Source organism: Coregonus clupeaformis, unplaced genomic scaffold (assembly GCF_020615455.1).
Source record: "Coregonus clupeaformis isolate EN_2021a unplaced genomic scaffold, ASM2061545v1 scaf1024, whole genome shotgun sequence".
In the NCBI taxonomy this organism is placed as follows: domain Eukaryota; kingdom Metazoa; phylum Chordata; class Actinopteri; order Salmoniformes; family Salmonidae; genus Coregonus; species Coregonus clupeaformis.
The window spans coordinates 57,717-83,877 of record NW_025534478.1 but is presented as its reverse complement, the minus strand read 5'-3'; the positions used below and the strand labels follow the sequence as shown (position 1 = coordinate 83,877).

The 26,161-nt window shown below is 47.0% G+C and overlaps 1 protein-coding gene across 1 annotated transcript; it reads right to left on the bottom strand.

The window, feature by feature from the left end:
- Positions 1-11,159: 11,159 nt before the first annotated feature.
- Positions 11,160-12,578, bottom strand: LOC123486137 (zinc finger protein 271-like). Its single transcript, XM_045217354.1, has 2 exons — positions 12,575-12,578; positions 11,160-12,476 (listed from the first exon to the last, which is right to left on the bottom strand). Exons 1-2 carry the CDS (start codon positions 12,576-12,578, stop codon positions 11,230-11,232), a joined length of 1,251 nt encoding a protein of 416 aa, XP_045073289.1. The 3' UTR covers positions 11,160-11,229.
- Positions 12,579-26,161: the final 13,583 nt, after the last annotated feature.

Here is a 26,161-nt window from a genome sequence, read left to right as displayed (position 1 = left end):
ATAGACAACCCTGGGGCTAAGGCCGAGGACAGGAACGAGGACAGGATGTCCCACTATGACCGCCACAGAGCTATCATAGACAACCCTGGGGCTGCGGCCGAGGACAGGAACGAGGACAGGAAGTCCCACTATGACCGCACACAGAGCTATCATAGACAACCCTGGGGCTGCGGCCGAGGACAGGAAGTCCCACTATGACCGCCACAGAGTCATCAGACAATATAGGAATAAGGTGGAATCATATTACACAGGCTCTGACGCCCGCTGCAGTCCAACCACGATCTGCCCAATGATGCCTCTCTATCAGACCAACTCAATACATTTTATGCATGCTTTGAAAACAACAACATTGTTGTTGCCTGAGGATTGGGTGAGCTCGACCCCCCATCCACATCGACAGGGCTGCAAAGGAACAGGTCGAGAGCTTCAAGTTCCTCAGGTGTCCAAATCACTAAAGACTTAAAATGGTCCAAACAGTTGGGAAGAAGGCGAGACAGCACGAGCCCTCAACAAGTTCTACAGCTGTAGGATTGAGAGCATCTTGACTGGCTGCATCACCGCCTGGTATGACAACAGCACCGCCCTGGATCGCACGGCGCTAAAGAGGGTGGTGTGGACAGAACATCACTGGGGACGAGCTCCCTGCCATCCAGGACATCTGTATCAGAGGGTGGTGTGGACAGAACATCACTGGGGACGAGCTCCCTGCCATCCAGGACATCTATATCAGGCGGTGTGGACAGTACATCACTAGGGACGAGCTCCCTGCCATCCAGGACATCTATATCAGGCGGTGTGGACAGTACATCACTGGGGACGAGCTCCCTGCCATCCAGGACATCTATATCAGAGGGTGGTGTGGACAGAACATCACTGGGGACGAGCTCCCTGCCATCCAGGACATCTATATCAGGCGGTGTGGACAGTACATCACTGGGGACGAGCTCCCTGCCATCCAGGATATCTATATCAGAGGGTGGTGTGGACAGTACATCACTGGGGACGAGCTCCCTGCCATCCAGGACATCTATATCAGGCGGTGTGGACAGTACATCACTGGGGACGAGCTCCCTGTCATCCAGGACATCTATATCAGGCGGTGTGGACAGTACATCACTGGGGACGAGCTCCCTGCCATCCAGGACATCTATATCAGAGGGTGGTGTGGACAGTACATCACTGGGGACGAGCTCCCTGCCATCCAGGACATCTATATCAGAGGGTGGTGTGGACAGAACATCACTGGGGACGAGCTCCCTGCCATCCAGGACATCTATATCAGAGGGTGGTGTGGACAGGACATCACTGGGGACGAGCTCCCTGCCACCCAGGACATCTATATCAGAGGGTGGTGTGGACAGTACATCACTGGGGACGAGCTCCCTGCCATCCAGGACATCTATATCAGGCGGTGTGGACAGTACATCACTGGGGACGAGCTCCCTGCCATCCAGGACATCTATATCAGAGGGTGGTGTGGACAGAACATCACTGGGGACGAGCTCCCTGCCATCCAGGACATCTATATCAGAGGGTGGTGTGGACATCTATATCAGGCGGTGTGGACAGTACATCACTGGGGACAAGCTCCCTGCCATCCAGGACATCTATATCAGAGGGTGGTGTGGACATCTATATCAGGCGGTGTGGACAGTACATCACTGGGGACGAGTTCCCTGCCACCCAGGACATCTGTATCAGAGGGTGGTGTGGACAGTACATCACTGGGGACGAGCTCCCTGCCACCCAGGACATCTATATCAGAGGGTGGTGTGGACATCTATATCAGGCGGTGTGGACAGTACATCACTGGGGACGAGCTCCCTGCCATCCAGGACATCTATATCAGGCGGTGTGGACAGTACATCACTGGGGACGAGTTCCCTGCCATCCAGGACATCTATATCAGAGGGTGGTGTGGACATCTATATCAGGCGGTGTGGACAGTACATCACTGGGGACGAGTTCCCTGCCATCCAGGACATCTATATCAGAGGGTGGTGTGGACATCTATATCAGGCGGTGTGGACAGTACATCACTGGGGACGAGCTCCCTGCCATCCAGGACATCTATATCAGAGGGTGGTGTGGACAGAACATCACTGGGGACGAGCTCCCTGCCATCCAGGACCTCTATATCAGAGGGTGGTGTGGACAGTACATCACTGGGGACGAGCTCCCTGCCATCCAGGACATCTATATCAGAGGGTGGTGTGGACAGGACATCACTGGGGACGAGCTCCCTGCCATCCAGGACATCTATATCAGGCGGTGTGGACAGTACATCACTGGGGACGAGCTCCCTGCCATCCAGGACATCTATATAAGAGGGTGGTGTGGACAGAACATCACTGGGGACGAGCTCCCTGCCATCCAGGACATCTATATCAGAGGGTGGTGTGGACAGAACATCACTGGGGACGAGCTCCCTGCCATCCAGGACATCTATATCAGGCGGTGTGGACAGTACATCACTGGGGACGAGCTCCCTGCCATCCAGGACATCTATATCAGGCGGTGTGGACATCTATATCAGAGGGCGATGTGGACAGTACATCACTGGGGACGAGCTCCCTGCCATCCAGGACATCTATATCAGAGGGTGGTGTGGACAGTACATCACTGGGGACGAGCTCCCTGCCATCCAGGACATCTATATCAGGCGGTGTGGACAGTACATCACTGGGGACGAGCTCCCTGCCATCCAGGACATCTATATCAGGCGGTGTGGACAGAACATCACTGGGGATGAGCTCCCTGCCATACAGGACATCTATATCAGAGGGTGGTGTGGACAGTACATCACTGGGGACGAGCTCCCTGCCATCCAGGACATCTATATCAGAGGGTGGTGTGGACAGAACATCACTGGGGACGAGCTCCCTGCCATCCAGGACATCTATATCAGTGGGTGGTGTGGACAGGACATCACTGGGGACGAGCTCCCTGCCATCCAGGACATCTATATCAGAGGGTGGTGTGGACAGAACATCACTGGGGACGAGCTCCCTGCCATCCAGGACATCTATACAGTGGGGAAAAAAGGCCACCAATTGTGCAAGTTCTCCCACTTAAAAAGATGAGAAAGGCCTGTAATTTTCATCATAGGTACACGTCAACTATGACAGACAAAATGAGGGGAAAAAATCCAGAAAATCACATTGTAGGATTTTTATGAAATTTATTTGCAAATTATGGTGGAAAATAAGTATTTGGTCAATAACAAAAGTTTCTCAATACATTGTTATATACCCTTTGTTGGCAATGACACAGGTCAAACGTTTTCTGTAAGTCTTCACAAGGTTTTCACACACTGTTGCTGGTATTTTGGCCCATTCCTCCATGCAGATCTCCTCTAGAGCAGTGATGTTTTGGGGCTGTCGCTGGGCAACACAGACTTTCAACTCCCTCCAAAGATTTTCTATGGGGGTTGAGATCTGGAGACTGGCTAGGCCACTCCAGGACCTTGAAATGCTTCTTACGAAGCCACTCCTTCGTTGCCCGGGTGGTGTGTTTGGGATCATTGTCATGCTGAAACACCCAGCCACGTTTCATCTTCAATGCCCTTGCTGATGGAAGGAGGTTTTCACTCAAAATCTCACGATACATGGCCCCATTCATTCTTTCCTTTACACGGATCAGTCGTCCTGGTCCCTTTGCAGAAAAACAGCCCCAAAGCATGATGTTTCCACCCCATGCTTCACAGTAGGTATGGTGTTCTTTGGATGCAACTCAGCATTCGTTGTCCTCCAAACACGACGAGTTGAGTTTTTACCAAAAAGTTATATCTGACCATATGACATTCTCCCAATCCTCTTCTGGATCATCCAAATGCACTCTAGCAAACTTCAGACGGGCCTGGACAGGTACTGGCTTAAGCAGGGGGACACGTCTGGCACTGCAGGATTTGAGTCCCTGGCGGCGTAGTGTGTTACTGATGGTAGGCTTTGTTACTTTGGTCCCAGCTCTCTGCAGGTCATTCACTAGGTCCCCCCGTGTGGTTCTGGGATTTTTGCTCACCGTTCTTGTGATCATTTTGACCCCACAGGATGAGATCTTGCGTGGAGCCCCAGATCGAGGGAGATTATCAGTGGTCTTGTATGTCTTCCATTTCCTAATAATTGCTCCCACAGTTGATTTCTTCAAACCAAGCTGCTTACCTATTGCAGATTCAGTCTTCCCAGCCTGGTGCAGGTCTACAATTTTGTTTCTGGTGTCCTTTGACAGCTCTTTGGTCTTGGCCATAGTGGAGTTTGGAGTGTGACTGTTTGAGGTTGTGGACAGGTGTCTTTTATACTGATAACAAGTTCAAACAGGTGCCATTAATACAGGTAACGAGTGGAGGACAGAGGAGCCTCTTAAAGAAGAAGTTACAGGTCTGTGAGAGCCAGAAATCTTGCTTGTTTGTAGGTGACCAAATACTTATTTTCCACCATAATTTGAAAATAAATTCATTAAAAATCCTACAATGTGATTTTCTGGATTTTATTTTCTCAAATTGTCTGTCATAGTTGACGTGTACCTATGATGAAAATTACAGGCCTCTCTCATCTTTTTAAGTGTGAGAACTTGCACAATTGGTGGCTGACTAAATACTTTTTTTCCCCCACTGTATATCCTGTTGCCTAGTCACCTTACCCCTATACATATCTACCTCCATCACTCCAGTATCCCTGCACATTGTTAATATGGTACTGGAACTGAGCCTGTATATAGTCACCTTACCCCTATACATACAGTGCATTCGGAAAGTATTCAGACCTCTTCACTTTTTCCACATTTTGTTATGTTACAGCATTATTCTAAAATTGATTTAAAAATATATATATATTATCATCAATCTACACACAATACCCCATAATGACAAAGCAAAAACAGGTTTTTAGAAAAAAACAACAACTGAAATATCACATTTACATAAGTATTCAGACCCTTTACTCAGTACTTTGTTGAAGCATCTTTGGCAGCGATTACAGCCTCGAGTCTTCTTGGGTATGACGCTACAAGCTTGGCCCACCTGTATTTGGGGAGTTTCTCCCATTCTTCTCTGCAGATCCTCTCAAGCTCTGTCAGGTTGGATGGGGAGCTTCGCTGCACAGCTATTTTCAGGTCTCTCCAGAGATGTTAGATCGGGTTCAAGGGCTCTGGCTGGGCCACTCAAGGACATTCAGAGATTTGTCCCGAAGCCACTCCTGCGTTGTCTTGGCTGTGTGCTTAGGGTCGTTGTCCTGTTGGAAGGTGAACCTTCGCCCCAGTCTGAGGTCCTGAGCGCTCTGGAGCAGGTTTTCATCAAATATCTCTATGTACTCCATTCATCTTTCCCTCGATCCTGACTAGTCTCCCAGTCCCTGCCGCTGAAAAACATCCACACAGCATGATGCTGCCACCACCATGCTTCACCATAGGGATGGTGCCAGGTTTCCTCCAGACGTGACGCTTGGCATTCAGGTCAGTTCAATCTTGGTTTCATCAGACCAGAGAATCTTGTTTCTCATGGTCTGAGAGTCCTTTAGGTGCCTTTTGGCAAACTCCAAGCGGGCTGTCATGTGCCTTTTACTGAGGAGTGCCTTCCGTCTGGCCACTATACCATAAAGGCCTGATTGGTGGAGTGCTGCAGAGATGGTTGTCCTTCTGGAAGGTTCTCCCATCTCCACAGAGGAACTCTGGAGCTCTGTCAGAGTAACCATCAGGTTCTTGGTCACCTCCCTAACCAAGGCCCTTCTCCCCCCGATTGCTCAGTTTGGCCGGCCAGCCAGCTCTAGGAAGAGTCTTGGTGGTTCCAAACTTCTTCCATTTAAGAATGATGGAGGCCACTGTGTTCTTGGGGACCTTCAATGCTACAGACATTTTTTGGTACCCTTCCCCAGATCTGTGTCTCGACACAATCCTGTCTCGGAGCTCTACGGACAATTTCTTCGACCTCATGGCTTGGTTTTTGCTCTGGCAATGCATTGTCAACCATGGGACCTTTATATAGACAGCTGTGTGCCTTTCCATTTCCATTTCCATTTCCATTTTAGTCATTTAGCAGACGCTCTTATCCAGAGCGACTTACAGTTAGTGAATACATATATATATATATATTTTTTTATATATATATATAAAAAAAAAAATTATACTGGCCCCCCGTGGAAACGAACCCACAACCAAACGCCATGCTCTATCAACTGAGCTACATCCCTGCCGGCCATTCCCTCCCCTACCCTGGACGACGCTGGGCCAATTGTGCGCTGCCCATGAGTCTCCCGGTCGCGGCCGGCTGCGACAGAGCCTGGATTCGAACCAGGATCTCTAGTGGCACAGTTAGCCTTAGACCACTGCGCCACTCGGGAGACTTGCCAAATCATGTCCAATTGAATTTCCCCCAGGTGGACTCCAATCAAGCAGTAGAAACATCAAGGATGAACAATGGAAACAGGATGCACCTGAGCTCAATTTTGAGTCTCATAGCAAATGGTCTGAAAACGTAAATAAGGTATTTCTGTTTTGTTTATACATTTCAAAAAAACAGTTTTCTCATTATAGGTATTGATGAGGAAAAAACGGTATTTAATACATTTTAGAATAAGGCTGTAACGTAACAAAATGTGGAAAATGGGAAGGAGTCTGAATACTTTCCCAATGCTCTGTATCTATAGGTTGGCTCGTCATTGTTGGTAATCAGGCCTACTACGGTTTGCTCTGTATCTATAGGTTGTCTCGTCATTGTTGGTAATCAGGCCTACTACGGTTGTGTCGTCTGCAAACTTGATGATTGAGTTGGAGGCGTGCTTGGCCACGCAGTCATGGGTGAACAGGGAGTACAGTACTGTATGCTTAAAAAAAAATGAATTTGTCACAACAATCAATTAAATGAATGGATAATAATCAATTGATCCACTCTCATGATGGATATATGGTGTTAGTTTTAATAAAACATTAGAAAAAAATATAAGAGATCATAACATGACAGCACATAACATGACAGCAATATGACATTTAGAACACTGTACATCCCAGAAAGTCTTTTCAACGTCTTGTGCTCACTGGGATGTAAAGTATTTTCAACTTCTTGTGCTCACTGGGATGTAAAGTCTTTTCAACGTCTTGTGCTCACTGGGATGTTTGGAAAGAACGTCTAGCTAATCCTATATGAAAACAAATAAACATTCAGAAGAAATATAACAATATTACATGTGTTGTTCCAGTAAATAGATGTTATGTTGTCGTATACTTTACCCCATCATGCCATATGGAATCAAAAGCATTCTGAAAATCAACAAAACATGCAAATACTTTTCCCCCCTCTCTCTCTCCCTCTGACCCTCTCTCTCTCTCTCTCTCTCTCTCTCTGACCCTCTCTCTCTCTCGACCCTCTCTCTCTCTCTCTCGCTCTCTCTTTCTCCCTCTCTCGCTCTCTCTCTCTCTCTCTCTCTCTCTCTCTCCCTCTCTCTCTCTCCCCCTCTCTCTCTCTCCCTCTCTCTCTCTCCCTCTCTCTCTCTCCCTCTCTCTCTCTCCCTCTCTCTCTCTCCCTCTTTCTCTCTCTCTCTCTGACCCTCTCTCTCTCTCTCTCTCTCTCTCTCTCTCTCTCTCTCTGACTCTCTCTCTCTCTCCCCCTCTGAACCGCTCTCTCTGTGGTCTTTTAACATACTGCATGCTTAAAAAATAATGATGGATATATGGTGTTAATTTTAATAAAACAAATAAACAGAAAAAAAGATAAGAGATCATAACATGACATCATAACATTTAGAACACACAGGAACATCCCAGTGAGCGCAAGACGTTAATAAGACGTATTTTCAACCAAAAAACACGTATTTCAACGTCTTGTGGTCACTGGGGATGTTTGGAAAGAGCACTTAGCTCCTATATAAAAACAAATCAAAGATTCAAATGAAAATATAACAAAGAACACAATTACCAACAATGTGACATTTGGAACACTGGACATGTCATGGAAATCAATATTCAGTTAGTTCAACCTATCCCCTATGTTCAGTGTCCTATTCTGAAATGGTGGTGGCTGTATCTTCAGACATAAGCGATTAAGATGTGCAGGTTCAGGCCTAGTGAAAGTCGACACCCTTTACACAGTCGGAACCGCTCGCTCTCCCTCTCTGACCCGCTCTCTACACCCCTTACACAGTCGGAACCGCTCGCTCTCCCTCTCTGACCCGCTCTCTACACCCCTTACACAGTCGGAACCGCTCGCTCTCCCTCTCTGACCCGCTCTCTACACCCCTTTACACAGTCGGAACCGCTCGCTCTCCCTCTCTGACCCGCTCTCTACACCCCCTTACACAGTCGGAACCGCTCGCTCTCCCTCTCTGACCCGCTCTCTACACCCCTTACACAGTCGGAACCGCTCGCTCTCCCTCTCTGACCCGCTCTCTACCCCCCCTTTACACAGTCGGAACCGCTCGCTCTCCCTCTCTGACCCGCTCTCTACACCTCTTACACAGTCTTCACATTTTGCCGCCTTAAAATAACATACAGTTGAAGTCGGAAGTTTACACACACCTTAGCCAAATACATTTAAACTCAGTTTTATACAATTCCTGACATTTAATGCTAGTAAAAATCCCCTGTCTTAGGTCAGTTAGGATCACCACTTTATTTTAAGGATGTGAAATGTCAGAATAATAGTAGAGAGAATGATTTATTTCAGCTTTTATTTCTTTCATCACATTCCCAGTGGGTCAGAAGTTTACATACACTCAATTAGTATTTTGTAGCATTGCCTTTAAATTGTTTAACTTGGGTCAAACGTTTCGGGTAGCCTTCTACAAGCTTCCCACAATAAGTTGGGTGAATTTTGGCCCATTCCTCCTGACAGAGCTGGTGTAACGGAGTCAGGTTTGAAGGCCTCCTTGCTCGCACTACGCTTTTTTCAGTTCTGCCCACATTTTCTATAGGATTGAGGTCAGGGCTTTGTGATGGCCACTCCAATACCTTGACTTCGTTGTCCTTAAGCCATTTTGCCACAATTTTGGAAGTATGCTTTGGGTTATTGTCCATTTGGAAGACCCATTTGCGACCAAGTTTTAACTTCCTGACTGATGTCTTGAGATGTTGCTTCAATATATCCACATAATTTTCCTTCCTCATGGTGCCATCAATTTTGTGAAGTGCACCAGTCCCTCCTGCAGCAAAGCACCCCCACAGCATGATGCTGCCACCCCCGTGCTTCACGGTTGGGATGGTGTTCTTCAGCTTGCAAGCAACCCCCTTTTTCCTCCAAACATAACGATGTTCATTATGGCCTAACAGTTCTATTTTTGTTTCATCAGACCAGAGGACATTTCTCCAAAAAGTATTATCTTTGTCCCCATGTGCAGTTGCAAACCGTAGTCTGGCTTTTTTATGGCAGTTTTGGAGCAGTGGCTTCTTCCTTGCTGAGCGGCCTTTCAGGTTATGTCGATATAGGACTTGTTTTTCTGTGGATATAGATACTTTTGTACCTGTTTCCTCCAGCATCTTCATAAGGTCCTTTGCTGTTGTTCTGGGATTGATTTGCACTTTTCGCACCAAAGTACGTTCATCTCTAGGAGACAGAACGCATCTCCTTCCTGAGTGGTATGACGGCTGCGTGGTCCCATGGTGTTTATACTTGCGTACTATTGTTTGTACAAATGAACGTGGTACCTTCAGGCTTTTGGAAATTGCTCCCAAAGATGAACCAGACTTGTGGAGGTCTACAATATTTTTTCTGAGGTCTTGGCTGATTTCTTTTGATTTTCCCATGATGTCAAGCAAAGAGGCACTGAGTTTGAAGGTAGGCCTTGAAATACATCCACAGATACACCTCAATTGACTCAAATGATGTAAATTAGCCTATCAGAAGCTTCTAAAGCCGTGACATCATTTTCTGGAATTTTTCAATCTGTTTAAAGGCACAGTCAACTTAGTGTATGTAAACTTCTGCCCCACTGGAATTGTGATACAGTGAATTATAAGTTAAATAATCTGTCTGTAATCAATTGTTGGAAAAATTACTTGTGTCACGCACAAAGTAGATGTCCTAACCCACTTGCCAAAACTATAGTTTGTTAACAAGAAATTTGTGGAGTGGTTGAAAAAACGAGTTTTAATGACTCCAACCTAAGAGGATGTAAACCTCAGACTTCAACTGTACATTCCTGCAGATCTACACATTGTTTAGTTTTTTAAATGAAAAAAATCTAATTTGATTGAAGTCTCCACCCCCCTTAGCTAATACTTGGCACCTTTGGCACCATTACAACCATACATCATTTGGCAGCCATTGCATTTTACATTTTAGTCATTTTAGCAGACGCTCTTATCCAGAGCGACTTACAGTCAGTGAGTGCATACATTTTTTCATACTGCCCCCCGTGGGAAACGAACCCACAACCCTGGCGCTGCAAACGCCACGCTCTACCCAAACTGAGCTACACGGGACTCAACCATACATCATTTTGAATAATATTCTACCAACCTCGCACAACTCATATAATTCATTGTTTTTGTTGACAGTTGCTCAGTAAATTTGGGAAATGATGGACAGCCTTGTTATTTAAATTTATGTTAAACCTCGTCTCTGATTTTCAGGCAGATTTAAGTCAGGACTGAGACTGGACCATTCAGGAACATTCTGGAAAATAAAGACGCCACCCCTCTCCAGGGTCTCTGGATATTCTGTGCTTCTGAAGAGGGATGGGAAAGGGTAGTTGTTTTGGGGAAATGGCGTATACTCTCAGCCAATCAGCCGGCAGCAAACAGGTCATCAGGCTGCTGTCATACCTACCTACTTTTCCAACATGAGCAAACTTCCTCAGGCTTTTGGAGAGCAACGTCAGTGAAAACCTGGAGCCGCCTGGCCACATGATATTAGAAACTCATTCTTATGTTAAATACAGCAACATCTGTGGAATGCTTCTAGGGTCTCCAACTAAATCAACACGCATTCAATTCATTGTCCTGATGCTCCTTCTATAAATGTTTGATCATTTACAAAGCAGTCAAAAGTGGTAGGATTTTTTAAATACTGTAAAGTGAAACAAGTTGAACACACACTACAACATCAACAGTTATCACAAAAAAAGATAATTCCACACTCTGTGTTCTACTACCCAGGTCTGGTGTTGGAGATCATTCCACACTCTGTGTTCTACTACCCAGGTCTGGTGTTGGAGATCATTCCACACTCTGTGTTCTACTACCCAGGTCTGGTGTTGGAGATCATTCCACACTCTGTGTTCTACTACCCAGGTCTGGTGTTGGAGATCATTCTACACTCTGTGGCTCTCCTGCGTGTATTTTCTTGTGTTTTGCCAGGGAGTCTGATCGAATAAAGCTCTTCCCACACTGATCACAGCTGTAAGGTTTCTCTCCTGTGTGGGTTCTCTGGTGTCTTCTCAGGTCGCTCGAGGAAGTAAAGCTCATTCCACAGTCGGAGCAGTGGTATGGTTTCTCACCTGTGTGGATTCGTTTGTGGGTAGCCAGGGCTGTCCAGGTGGCAAAACTATCCTCACATACATCACAGCTGTAAGGCTTTTCTCCAGTGTGTGTTCTCTTGTGTACGGTCAGGTTTCCTGGCAAAGCAAAACTTTTCCCACATTGATCACAGCTATAAGGCTGCTCTCCCGTGTGTGTTCTCTGGTGGACAGCCAGGTGTGCCGACTGAGTGAATCTCTTCCCACATTGGTCACAGCTGTAAGGTTTCTCTCCCGTGTGTGTTCTCTGGTGAACTATCAGGTTTGTTGCTGCAGCAAAGCTCTTCCCACATTGGTCACAGCTGTAAGTCCTCTCCGTGTGTACTCGCTGGTGCATAGTCAGTTTGTCTAACCCAGTAAAACTCAACCCACAGTCTGAGCAGTGGTATAGTTTCTCTCCAGTGTGGATTCTCTGGTGTGATATCAGTCCATTTGAGGTAGTAAAACTCATCCCACAGTCTGAGCAGTGGTATGGTTTCACTCCAGTGTGGATTCTCTGGTGGACAGTCAGAGCAGCTGTGTGTTCTCTCGGGTGAACTATCAGGTTCCTTGCGGCAGCAAAGCTCTTCCCACACTGATCTCCTGTGTGTGTTCTCTGGTGTGATATCAGTCCACCCGAGGTAGTAAAACTCATTCTACAGTCAGAGCAGTGGTAAGGCTTCTCACCTGTGTGTGTTCTCTGGTGAATTGTCAGGTTGCCTGACTGAGCAAAGCTCTTCCCACATCGATCACAACTGAAAGGCTTTTCTCCCGTGTGTGTTCTCCGATGAGATGTCATCTGGCTTAGTGTGGTAAAACTCCTTCCACAGTCGGAGCAGCTATAAGGTTTCTCTCCTGTGTGGATTCTACGGTGTATTTTAAGATCTGATGAAGAGGTGAAACTCTTCCCACAGTCAGAGCATTGGTGAGTTTTCTTCCCTGTGGGTCTCTGCTGGTGTTTCTTGAGGTGTTCTGATCTGGAGAGACTTTTCTCTGCCTCGTCAGTATCATGATGTTGTTGAGACTCCCCAGAAGATCCACGATAGTCACGTCTCTCTCCTGTGTGAACAACAAAGTCAGACAGATGGTTAAAGGCCCACAATAACAGATATCCACAGTTTTATTTTTTGAGGTAAAAGTTGATGCCCAGAGCTTACCCATGATGTTGTACAACAATTGACGTCTGTAATGAATGTTTAAATGCTTTTACAAACTTTTTTGACAATTGTCTTAATAAGACAGTCAAGTGAACAACAATAGCCTTATTTAGTCTTATTCTTTTCACATTAGTATTATAGTGGATGATTCTAGGCTAAAAATACAAAGTGGCGCAGTGGTCTAAGACACTAGAGATCCTGGTTCGAATCCAGGCTCTGTCGTAGCCGGCCGCGACCGGGAGACCCATGGGGCGGCGCACAATTTGCCCAGCGTCGTCCAGGGTAGGGGAGGGAATGGCCGGCAGGGATATGTAGCTCAGTTGGTAGAGCATGGCGTTTGCAATGCCAGGGTTGTGGGTTCGATTCCCACAGGGGACCAGTATAAAAAATGTATGCACTCACTAACTGTAAGTGGCTCTGGATAAGAGCGTCTGCTAAATGACTAAAATGTAAATAAGTTATGACAGTCACTAACTGTAGTGGCTCTGGATAAGAGCGTCTGCTAAATGACTCACTAACTGTAAGTGGCTCTGGATAAGAGCATCTGCTAAATGACTCACTAACTGTAAGTCGCTCTGGATAAGAGCGTCTGCTAAATGACTCTCTAACTGTAAGTGGCTCTGGATAAGAGCGTCTGCTAAATGACCCACTAACTGTAAGTGGCTCTGGATAAGAGCGTCTGCTAAATGACTCACTAACTGTAAGTGGCTCTGGATAAGAGCGTCTGCTAAATGACTCACTAACTGTAAGTGGCTCTGGATAAGAGCGTCTGCTAAATGACTCACTAACTGTTAGTGGCTCTGGATAAGAGCGTTCTGCTAAATGACTCACTAACTGTTAGTGGCTCTGGATAAGAGCGTCTGCTAATTGACTATAATGTAAATAAGTTATGACGGTCACTAACTGTAAGTGGCTCTGGATAAGAGCGTCTGCTAAATGACTCACTAACTGTTAGTGGCTCTGGATAAGAGCGTCTGCTAAATGACTCACTAACTGTAAGTGGCTCTGGATAAGAGCATCTGCTAAATGACTCACTAACTGTTAGTGGCTCTGGATAAGAGCGTCTGCTAATTGACTATAATGTAAATAAGTTATGACGGTCACTAACTGTAAGTGGCTCTGGATAAGAGCGTCTGCTAAATGACTAAAATGTAAATAAGTTATGACAGTCACTAACTGTAAGTGGCTCTGGATAAGAGCGTCTGCTAAATGACTCACTAACTGTAAGTGGCTCTGGATAAGAGCGTCTGCTAAATGACTATAATGTAAATAAGTTATGACACTCACTAACTGGATAAGAGCGTCTGCTAAATGACTATAATGTAAATAAGTTATGACGGTCACTAACTGTTAGTGGCTCTGGATAAGTTAAGTCTGCTAAATGACTATAATGTAAATAAGTTATGACGGTCACTAACTGTTAGTGGCTCTGGATAAGTTAAGTCTGCTAAATGACTATAATGTAAATAAGTTATGACGGTCACTAACTGTTAGTGGCTCTGGATAAGTTAAGTCTGCTAAATGACTATAATGTAAATAAGTTATGACGGTCACTTGATTTTCAGCTACAGTCCTTTTCAAGCTACTCCACAGTGAAACGTGTTCTAATCAGCTGATTGGTGGGCTCATGACCTTCGTGACCTCAGGGTCATCAGAAGGGATGGGGCTCTGGCCACTGAGACTCCGCCCTCAACAGGAAGTCTGGACCTTGAATCCACCTCTTGGATTTCAGGAAAGATTTCTGCAGTCATGTGACGCATCATCTGCTGGATTGACTTTGGAGCTCACATACCGCCATCTTTGACAAACCTGTTTGCCACAAATGTATGGAACCTTTGTTGCGCAACACAGATGTGCTCGCAGTCCAGAATTCTTTTTTTTCCCAGCTGAATCTGAAGCTCTGATTTTAACATTGTATCAACACGTGCTGCAAAAAACTGCTGCTGCAAGCTCTATTCGAGGGATGCCCACTTGGTTTTGCGGGACTGCTCTCGCCCTGCCCGTGATGAAAGTGACATGAGGATTGTCTGGGGTGTTCCTTTGCAGTAGATAGTTTCACAACACGATATCCTACCTCACTGGGCATCACAGAAATGGTGCAGCTGTGCAGATGATCACCTTCCCAACGTCACTTGGTTTGAATGCATCTGTTGACATGAAAAGCAGTCAGTTGGTTGAGATCTGCCATTTCTTCCACTGTTGATCAAAAGACACCTGGCATTTCCTCATCCCCAACCACATTTGGATTTGCTCTGGAGGATTCTCCTCCATTGTCAGGATGGAAGGTGGAATCCTAGAGGGTCGTGCACTGAGCAGACAACAAACAGTAGACCTCTTCTAGTGTGTGGTCTGTTCTTCATGACTGTTCTGAATGAAAAGCCTCCACATCTCACTGGACTCCCAGAGCCTTTTTCCACAGGTACGTTTTCTCTGTCCAGGTCGACCTCTTTCACCTCTGCAGTTAATGAAGCCAGGACCGCACAGCTGTTACTGATCCACTTGGTCAGTCTGAAGCCTCCCTCTGAGCGGAGCAGCTCGGAGGTCTCTGACCAGGGTGATGGCTTCACTTTCTGTGGGAACGGATTTTCAAACAAATCAACATAAAAAAGCTCCTTCTAAAACGGTAGAGGGCCTTCTCGTCGTACTTGCCAATGGAATCTTCAGCGGTTTTCTTTTAAGTGCACCGCTGGGAGATGAACCGGCAGAGAATAGATGGGCTTTCATCCTGATGACATCACCACAGGAAACGCAGGAAGTCAAACGTCCTGACCTCTGACCTGATAGAGCATGCCCTCAGTGTCGGCCGAAAACCTCAGAAGAACACCAAGCGGGGCGGCAGGTAGCTTAGTGGGTAAGAGCGTTGTGCCAGTACCCGAAAGGTCGCTGGGTTCTAATCCCCGAGCCGACTAGGTGAAAAATCTGTCGATGTGCCCCTTGAGCAAGGCACTTAACCCTAATTGCTCCTGTAAGTCACTCTGGATAAGAGCGTCTGCTAAATGACTAAAATGTAAATGTGTTGGATATGTCTGGGTCTTGCAGAGCTCGTTGTTGAAAGCCCTTGACTGAAGCAGTAACGGTCAGAAACCACACGGATAGTCTTTATTTTGTGGTAGACAGCGTGATGCGGAATGTACCACACTCGCCCCTACAGCTGCTTTTCCTGGTACCTTTTCAGCGTGACCTTTCTGCACCACCTCATTCATAAAACCTTTGTAGTCCTCAAAATAACTCTTTGTCCTTGAACTTTTCCTTAAGGGCTCGCTGCTCTGCTACGTGGCGATTCTGTGACACATTCTGCATCCAAAAAAGGCAGTTGAAGGTGGTAGTATCCATCCTTCAGTGAAGCAGAGGCTGACGCTGATCTTTGAGGAACTGTTGGTCTTCAAACAGATAACTCGCTTCATGTTGACACTGCTCTGGGAAAATCTTGATTGTATTGCTTGACAAGGAGACCTTCAATGTTTGCAATACAGATACAATTTCATGTCATGCACTGGTCTTCCACGTCCATCTACCCCCCGTTGGGTGGACCATTGACCACTGGTCTTCCACGTCCATCTACCCCCCGTTGGGTGGACCATTGACCACTGGTCTTCCACGTCCATCTACCCCCCGTTGGGTGGACCATTGACCACTGGTCTTCCACGTCCATCTACCCCCCGTTGGGTGGACCATTGACCACTGGTCTTCCACGTCCATCTACCCCCGTTGGGTGGACCATTGACCACTGGTCTTCCACTTCCATCTACCCCCGTTGGGTGGACCATTGACCACTGGTCTTCCACGTCCATCTACCCCCGTTAGGTGGACCATTGACCACTGGTCTTCCACTTCCATCTACCCCCGTTGGGTGGACCATTGACCACTGGTCTGCCACGTCCATCTACCCCCGTTGAGTGGACCATTGACCACCCACATCCAAGGAGAGTCTTTACCGCAAATGGACCATTACCTTGGACTGTTAATGACTGTCCACGGTTAATGACCGTCCACTGTTAATGATGTCCACTGTTAATGACCGTCCACGGTTAATGACTGTCCACGGTTAATGACTGTCCACGGTTAATGACTGTCCACGGTTAATGACTGTCCACTTTACCGCAAATGGACCATTACCTTGGACTGTTAATGACAGTCCACGGTTCCAGTGCCTTTGGGGGCGTTGGCTCCCAATAAGCAGTCCAACATCTGCATCAATACGTTGGCTCCCAATAAGCAGTCCAACATCTGCATCAATACGTTGGCTCCCAATAAGCAGTCCACCATCTGCATCAATACGTTGGCTCCCAATAAGCAGTCCAACATCTGCATCAATACGTTGGCTCCCAATAAGCAGTCCACCATCTGCATCAATACGTTGGCTCCCAATAAGCAGTCCACCATCTGCATCAATCGTTGGCTCCCAATAAGCAGTCCACCATCTGCATCAATCGTTGGCTCCCAATAAGCAGTCCACCATCTGCATCAATCGTTGGCTCCCAATAAGCAGTCCAACATCTGCATCAATCGTTGGCTCCCAATAAGCAGTCCACCATCTGCATCAATCGTTGGCTCCCAATAAGCAGTCCACCATCTGCATCAATCGTTGGCTCCCAATAAGCAGTCCACCATCTGCATCAATCGTTGGCTCCCAATAAGCAGTCCAACATCTGCATCAATCGTTGGCTCCCAATAAGCAGTCCACCATCTGCATCAATACGTTGGCTCCCAATAAGCAGTCCAACATCTGCATCAATCGTTGGCTCCCAATAAGCAGTCCACCATCTGCATCAATCGTTGGCTCCCAATAAGCAGTCCAACATCTGCATCAATCGTTGGCTCCCAATCAAGCAGTCCACCATCTGCATCAATACGTTGGCTCCCAATAAGCAGTCCAACATCTGCATCAATCGTTGACTCCCAATAAGCAGTCCACCATCTGCATCAATACGTTGGCTCCCAATAAGCAGTCCAACATCTGCATCAATACGTTGGCTCCCAATAAGCAGTCCAACATCTGCATCAATACGTTGGCTCCCAATAAGCAGTCCAACATCTGCATCAATCGTTGGCTCCCAATAAGCAGTCCAACATCTGCATCAATCGTTGGCTCCCAATAAGCAGTCCACCATCTGCATCAATACGTTGGCTCCCAATAAGCAGTCCAACATCTGCATCAATCGTTGACTCCCAATAAGCAGTCCAACATCTGCATCAATACGTTGGCTCCCAATAAGCAGTCCACCATCTGCATCAATCGTTGGCTCCCAATAAGCAGTCCAACATCTGCATCAATACGTTGGCTCCCAATAAGCAGTCCACCATCTGCATCAATCGTTGGCTCCCAATAAGCAGTCCACCATCTGCATCAATACGTTGGCTCCCAATAAGCAGTCCACCATCTGCATCAATACGTTGACTCCCAATAAGCAGTCCACCATCTGCATCAATACGTTGGCTCCCAATAAGCAGTCCAACATCTGCATCAATCGTTGGCTCCCAACAAGCAGTCCAACATCTGCATCAATCGTTGGCTCCCAATAAGCAGTCCACCATCTGCATCAATCGTTGGCTCCCAATAAGCAGTCCAACATCTGCATCAATACGTTGGCTCCCAATAAGCAGTCCAACATCTGCATCAATCGTTGGCTCCCAATAAGCAGTCCACCATCTGCATCAATCGTTGACTCCCAATAAGCAGTCCACCATCTGCATCAATACGTTGGCTCCCAATAAGCAGTCCAACATCTGCATCAATACGTTGGCTCCCAATAAGCAGTCCACCATCTGCATCAATACGTTGGCTCCCAATAAGCAGTCCAACATCTGCATCAATCGTTGGCTCCCAATAAGCAGTCCAACATCTGCATCAATACGTTGGCTCCCAATAAGCAGTCCACCATCTGCATCAATCGTTGGCTCCCAATAAGCAGTCCACCATCTGCATCAATACGTTGGCTCCCAATAAGCAGTCCAACATCTGCATCAATCGTTGGCTCCCAATAAGCAGTCCAACATCTGCATCAATACGTTGGCTCCCAATAAGCAGTCCAACATCTGCATCAATCGTTGACTCCCAATAAGCAGTCCAACATCTGCATCAATACGTTGGCTCCCAATAAGCAGTCCAACATCTGCATCAATACGTTGGCTCCCAATAAGCAGTCCACCATCTGCATCAATCGTTGGCTCCCAATAAGCAGTCCAACATCTGCATCAATACGTTGGCTCCCAATAAGCAGTCCACCATCTGCATCAATCGTTGGCTCCCAATAAGCAGTCCACCATCTGCATCAATCGTTGGCTCCCAATAAGCAGTCCACCATCTGCATCAATCGTTGGCTCCCAATAGCAGTCCAACATCTGCATCAATACGTTGGCTCCCAATAAGCAGTCCACCATCTGCATCAATACGTTGGCTCCCAATAAGCAGTCCAACATCTGCATCAATACGTTGGCTCCCAATAAGCAGTCCAACATCTGCATCAATACGTTGGCTCCCAATAAGCAGTCCAACATCTGCATCAATCGTTGGCTCCCAATAAGCAGTCCAACATCTGCATCAATCGTTGGCTCCCAATAAGCAGTCCACCATCTGCATCAATACGTTGGCTCCCAATAAGCAGTCCAACATCTGCATCAATCGTTGGCTCCCAATAAGCAGTCCAACATCTGCATCAATACGTTGGCTCCCAATAAGCAGTCCACCATCTGCATCAATCGTTGGCTCCCAATAAGCAGTCCACCATCTGCATCAATCGTTGGCTCCCAATAAGCAGTCCAACATCTGCATCAATCGTTGGCTCCCAATAAGCAGTCCAACATCTGCATCAATACGTTGACTCCCAATAAGCAGTCCAACATCTGCATCAATACGTTGGCTCCCAATAAGCAGTCCAACATCTGCATCAATACGTTGGCTCCCAATAAGCAGTCCAACATCTGCATCAATACGTTGGCTCCCAATAAGCAGTCCACCATCTGCATCAATACGTTGGCTCCCAATAAGCAGTCCAACATCTGCATCAATACGTTGGCTCCCAATAAGCAGTCCACCATCTGCATCAATACGTTGGCTCCCAATAAGCAGTCCACCATCTGCATCAATCGTTGGCTCCCAATAAGCAGTCCACCATCTGCATCAATCGTTGGCTCCCAATAAGCAGTCCACCATCTGCATCAATCGTTGGCTCCCAATAAGCAGTCCACCATCTGCATCAATACGTTGGCTCCCAATAAGCAGTCCAACATCTGCATCAATCGTTGGCTCCCCAATAAGCAGTCCACCATCTGCATCAATCGTTGGCTCCCAATAAGCAGTCCAACATCTGCATCAATCGTTGGCTCCCAATAAGCAGTCCAACATCTGCATCAATACGTTGGCTCCCAATAAGCAGTCCAACATCTGCATCAATACGTTGGCTCCCAATAAGCAGTCCAACATCTGCATCAATACGTTGGCTCCCAATAAGCAGTCCACCATCTGCATCAATACGTTGGCTCCCAATAAGCAGTCCACCATCTGCATCAATCGTTGGCTCCCAATAAGCAGTCCACCATCTGCATCAATACGTTGGCTCCCAATAAGCAGTCCAACATCTGCATCAATCGTTGGCTCCCAATAAGCAGTCCAACATCTGCATCAATACGTTGGCTCCCAATAAGCAGTCCAACATCTGCATCAATACGTTGGCTCCCAATAAGCAGTCCAACATCTGCATCAATCGTTGGCTCCCAATAAGCAGTCCACCATCTGCATCAATCGTTGGCTCCCAATAAGCAGTCCAACATCTGCATCAATACGTTGGCTCCCAATAAGCAGTCCACCATCTGCATCAATACGTTGGCTCCCAATAAGCAGTCCAACATCTGCATCAATACGTTGGCTCCCAATAAGCAGTCCAACATCTGCATCAATACGTTGGCTCCCAATAAGCAGTCCAACATCTGCATCAATCGTTGGCTCCCAATAAGCAGTCCACCATCTGCATCAATACGTTGGCTCCCAATAAGCAGTCCAACATCTGCATCAATACGTTGGCTCCCAATAAGCAGTCCACCATCTGCATCAATCGTTGGCTCCCAATAAGCAGTCCACCATCTGCATCAATACGTTGGCTCCCAATAAGCAGTCCAACATCTGCATCAATACGTTGGCTCCCAATAAGCAGTCCAACATCTGCATCAATACGTTGGCTCCCAATAAGCAGTCCAACATCTGCATCAATACGTTGGCTCCCAATAAGCAGTCCACCATCTGCATCAATACGTTGGCTCCCAATAAGCAGTCCACCATCTGCATCAATACGTTGGCTCCCAATAAGCAGTCCAACATCTGCATCAATACGTTGGCTCCCAATAAGCAGTCCACCATCTGCATCAATCGTTGGCTCCCAATAAGCAGTCCACCATCTGCATCAATACGTTGGCTCCCAATAAGCAGTCCAACATCTGCATCAATACGTTGGCTCCCAATAAGCAGTCCAACATCTGCATCAATACGTTGGCTCCCAATAAGCGGTCCACCATCTGCATCAATACGTTGGCTCCCAATAAGCAGTCCACCATCTGCATCAATCGTTGGCTCCCAATAAGCAGTCCAACATCTGCATCAATACGTTGGCTCCCAATAAGCAGTCCACCATCTGCATCAATACGTTGGCTCCCAATAAGCAGTCCAACATCTGCATCAATCGTTGGCTCCCAATAAGCAGTCCAACATCTGCATCAATCGTTGGCTCCCAATAAGCAGTCCACCATCTGCATCAATCGTTGGCTCCCAACAAGCAGTCCAACATCTGCATCAATACGTTGGCTCCCAATAAGCAGTCCACCATCTGCATCAATCGTTGGCTCCCAATAAGCAGTCCAACATCTGCATCAATACGTTGGCTCCCAATAAGCAGTCCACCATCTGCATCAATACGTTGGCTCCCAATAAGCAGTCCAACATCTGCATCAATCGTTGGCTCCCAATAAGCAGTCCACCATCTGCATCAATACGTTGGCTCCCAATAAGCAGTCCACCATCTGCATCAATACGTTGGCTCCCAATAAGCAGTCAACATCTGCATCAATCGTGGCTCCCAATAAGCAGTCCACCATCTGCATCAATACGTTGGCTCCCAATAAGCAGTCCACCATCTGCATCAATACGTTGGCTCCCAATAAGCAGTCCAACATCTGCATCAATACGTTGGCTCCCAATAAGCAGTCCAACATCTGCATCAATCGTTGGCTCCCAATAAGCAGTCCACCATCTGCATCAATCGTTGGCTCCCAATAAGCAGTCCAACATCTGCATCAATCGTTGGCTCCCAATAAGCAGTCCAACATCTGCATCAATACGTTGGCTCCCAATAAGCAGTCCAACATCTGCATCAATACGTTGGCTCCCAATAAGCAGTCCAACATCTGCATCAATCGTTGACTCCCAACAAGCAGTCCAACATCTGCATCAATACGTTGGCTCCCAATAAGCAGTCCACCATCTGCATCAATCGTTGGCTCCCAATAAGCAGTCCACCATCTGCATCAATCGTTGGCTCCCAATAAGCAGTCCACCATCTGCATCAATACGTTGACTCCCAATAAGCAGTCCAACATCTGCATCAATACGTTGGCTCCCAATAAGCAGTCCAACATCTGCATCAATACGTTGGCTCCCAATAAGCAGTCCACCATCTGCATCAATACGTTGGCTCCCAATAAGCAGTCCACCATCTGCATCAATACGTTGGCTCCCAATAAGCAGTCCACCATCTGCATCAATACGTTGGCTCCCAATAAGCAGTCCAACATCTGCATCAATACGTTGGCTCCCAATAAGCAGTCCAACATCTGCATCAATACGTTGGCTCCCAATAAGCAGTCCAACATCTGCATCAATCGTTGACTCCCAATAAGCAGTCCAACATCTGCATCAATACGTTGGCTCCCAATAAGCAGTCCAACATCTGCATCAATCGTTGGCTCCCAATAAGCAGTCCAACATCTGCATCAATACGTTGGCTCCCAATAAGCAGTCCACCATCTGCATCAATCGTTGGCTCCCAATAAGCAGTCCAACATCTGCATCAATCGTTGGCTCCCAATAAGCAGTCCAACATCTGCATCAATCGTTGGCTCCCAATAAGCAGTCCAACATCTGCATCAATCGTTGGCTCCCAATAAGCAGTCCACCATCTGCATCAATACGTTGGCTCCCAATAAGCAGTCCAACATCTGCATCAATCGTTGGCTCCCAATAAGCAGTCCAACATCTGCATCAATACGTTGGCTCCCAATAAGCAGTCCACCATCTGCATCAATACGTTGGCTCCCAATAAGCAGTCCAACATCTGCATCAATCGTTGGCTCCCAATAAGCAGTCCAACATCTGCATCAATACGTTGGCTCCCAATAAGCAGTCCAACATCTGCATCAATACGTTGACTCCCAATAAGCAGTCCAACATCTGCATCAATACGTTGACTCCCAATAAGCAGTCCAACATCTGCATCAATACGTTGACTCCCAATAAGCAGTCCAACATCTGCATCAATACGTTGGCTCCCAATAAGCAGTCCACCATCTGCATCAATACGTTGGCTCCCAATAAGCAGTCCAACATCTGCATCAATCGTTGGCTCCCAATAAGCAGTCCACCATCTGCATCAATCGTTGGCTCCCAATAAGCAGTCCACCATCTGCATCAATACGTTGGCTCCCAATAAGCAGTCCACCATCTGCATCAATCGTTGGCTCCCAATAAGCAGTCCAACATCTGCATCAATACGTTGACTCCCAATAAGCAGTCCACCATCTGCATCAATCGTTGGCTCCCAATAAGCAGTCCAACATCTGCATCAATACGTTGGCTCCCAATAAGCAGTCCAACATCTGCATCAATACGTTGGCTCCCAATAAGCAGTCCAACATCTGCATCAATACGTTGGCTCCCAATAAGCAGTCCAACATCTGCATCAATACGTTGGCTCCCAATAAGCAGTCCAACATCTGCATCAATACGTTGGCTCCCAATAAGCAGTCCAACATCTGCATCAATCGTTGGCTCCCAATAAGCAGTCCACCATCTGCATCAATACGTTGGCTCCCAATAAGCAGTCCACCATCTGCATCAATACGTTGGCTCCCAATAAGCAGTCCAACATCTGCATCAATACGTTGGCTCCCAATAAGCAGTCCACCATCTGCATCAATACGTTGGCTCCCAATAAGCAGTCCAACATCTGCATCAATACGTTGGCTCCCAATAAGCAGTCCACCATCTGCATCAATACGTTGGCTCCCAATAAGCAGTCCAACATCTGCATCAATCGTTGACTCCCAATAAGCAGTCCACCATCTGCATCAATACGTTGGCTCCCAATAAGCAGTCCAACATCTGCATCAATACGTTGACTCCCAATAAGCAGTCCACCATCTGCATCAATACGTTGGCTCCCAATAAGCAGTCCACCATCTGCATCAATACGTTGGCTCCCAATAAGCAGTCCAACATCTGCATCAATACGTTGGCTCCCAATAAGCAGTCCAACATCTGCATCAATACGTTGGCTCCCAATAAGCAGTCCAACATCTGCATCAATCGTTGGCTCCCAATAAGCAGTCCAACATCTGCATCAATGCGTTGGCTCCCAATAAGCAGTCCAACATCTGCATCAATACGTTGGCTCCCAATAAGCAGTCCAACATCTGCATCAATCGTTGGCTCCCAATAAGCAGTCCAACATCTGCATCAATACGTTGGCTCCCAATAAGCAGTCCACCATCTGCATCAATACGTTGGCTCCCAATAAGCAGTCCAACATCTGCATCAATACGTTGGCTCCCAATAAGCAGTCCAACATCTGCATCAATCGTTGGCTCCCAATAAGCAGTCCAACATCTGCATCAATACGTTGGCTCCCAATAAGCAGTCCAACATCTGCATCAATACGTTGGCTCCCAATAAGCAGTCCAACATCTGCATCAATCGTTGGCTCCCAACAAGCAGTCCAACATCTGCATCAATCGTTGGCTCCCAATAAGCAGTCCACCATCTGCATCAATCGTTGGCTCCCAATAAGCAGTCCAACATCTGCATCAATACGTTGGCTCCCAATAAGCAGTCCACCATCTGCATCAATACGTTGGCTCCCAATAAGCAGTCCAACATCTGCATCAATACGTTGGCTCCCAATAAGCAGTCCACCATCTGCATCAATACGTTGGCTCCCAATAAGCAGTCCACCATCTGCATCAATCGTTGGCTCCCAATAAGCAGTCCAACATCTGCATCAATCGTTGGCTCCCAATAAGCAGTCCACCATCTGCATCAATCGTTGGCTCCCAATAAGCGGTCCAACATCTGCATCAATCGTTGGCTCCCAATAAGCAGTCCAACATCTGCATCAATACGTTGACTCCCAATAAGCAGTCCACCATCTGCATCAATACGTTGGCTCCCAATAAGCAGTCCACCATCTGCATCAATACGTTGGCTCCCAATAAGCAGTCCACCATCTGCATCAATACGTTGGCTCCCAATAAGCAGTCCACCATCTGCATCAATACGTTGACTCCCAATAAGCAGTCCACCATCTGCATCAATACGTTGGCTCCCAATAAGCAGTCCAACATCTGCATCAATACGTTGGCTCCCAATAAGCAGTCCAACATCTGCATCAATACGTTGGCTCCCAATAAGCGGTCCAACATCTGCATCAATCGTTGACTCCCAATAAGCAGTCCACCATCTGCATCAATCGTTGGCTCCCAATAAGCAGTCCACCATCTGCATCAATACGTTGGCTCCCAATAAGCAGTCCACCATCTGCATCAATACGTTGGCTCCCAATAAGCAGTCCAACATCTGCATCAATACGTTGGCTCCCAATAAGCAGTCCACCATCTGCATCAATACGTTGGCTCCCAATAAGCAGTCCACCATCTGCATCAATACGTTGGCTCCCAATAAGCAGTCCAACATCTGCATCAATACGTTGGCTCCCAATAAGCAGTCCAACATCTGCATCAATACGTTGGCTCCCAATAAGCAGTCCACCATCTGCATCAATACGTTGGCTCCCAATAAGCAGTCCACCATCTGCATCAATACGTTGGCTCCCAATAAGCAGTCCAACATCTGCATCAATACGTTGGCTCCCAATAAGCAGTCCACCATCTGCATCAATCGTTGGCTCCCAATAAGCAGTCCACCATCTGCATCAATCGTTGGCTCCCAATAAGCAGTCCAACATCTGCATCAATACGTTGGCTCCCAATAAGCAGTCCACCATCTGCATCAATACGTTGGCTCCCACCTCTGGCAGCTATAATAATGGTGACCGGAATCTCTCTCCCAGTGTACACCTCTGGCAGCTATAATAATGGTGACTGGAATCTCTCTCCGAGTGTACACCTCTGGCAGCTATAATAATGGTGACTGGAATCTCTCTCCAGTGTACACCTCTGGCAGCTATAATAATGGTGACTGGAATCTCTCTCCGAGTGTACACCTCTGGCAGCTATAATAATGGTGACTGGAATCTCTCTCCAGTGTACACCTCTGGCAGCTATAATAATGGTGACTGGAATCTCTCTCCGAGTGTACACCTCTGGCAG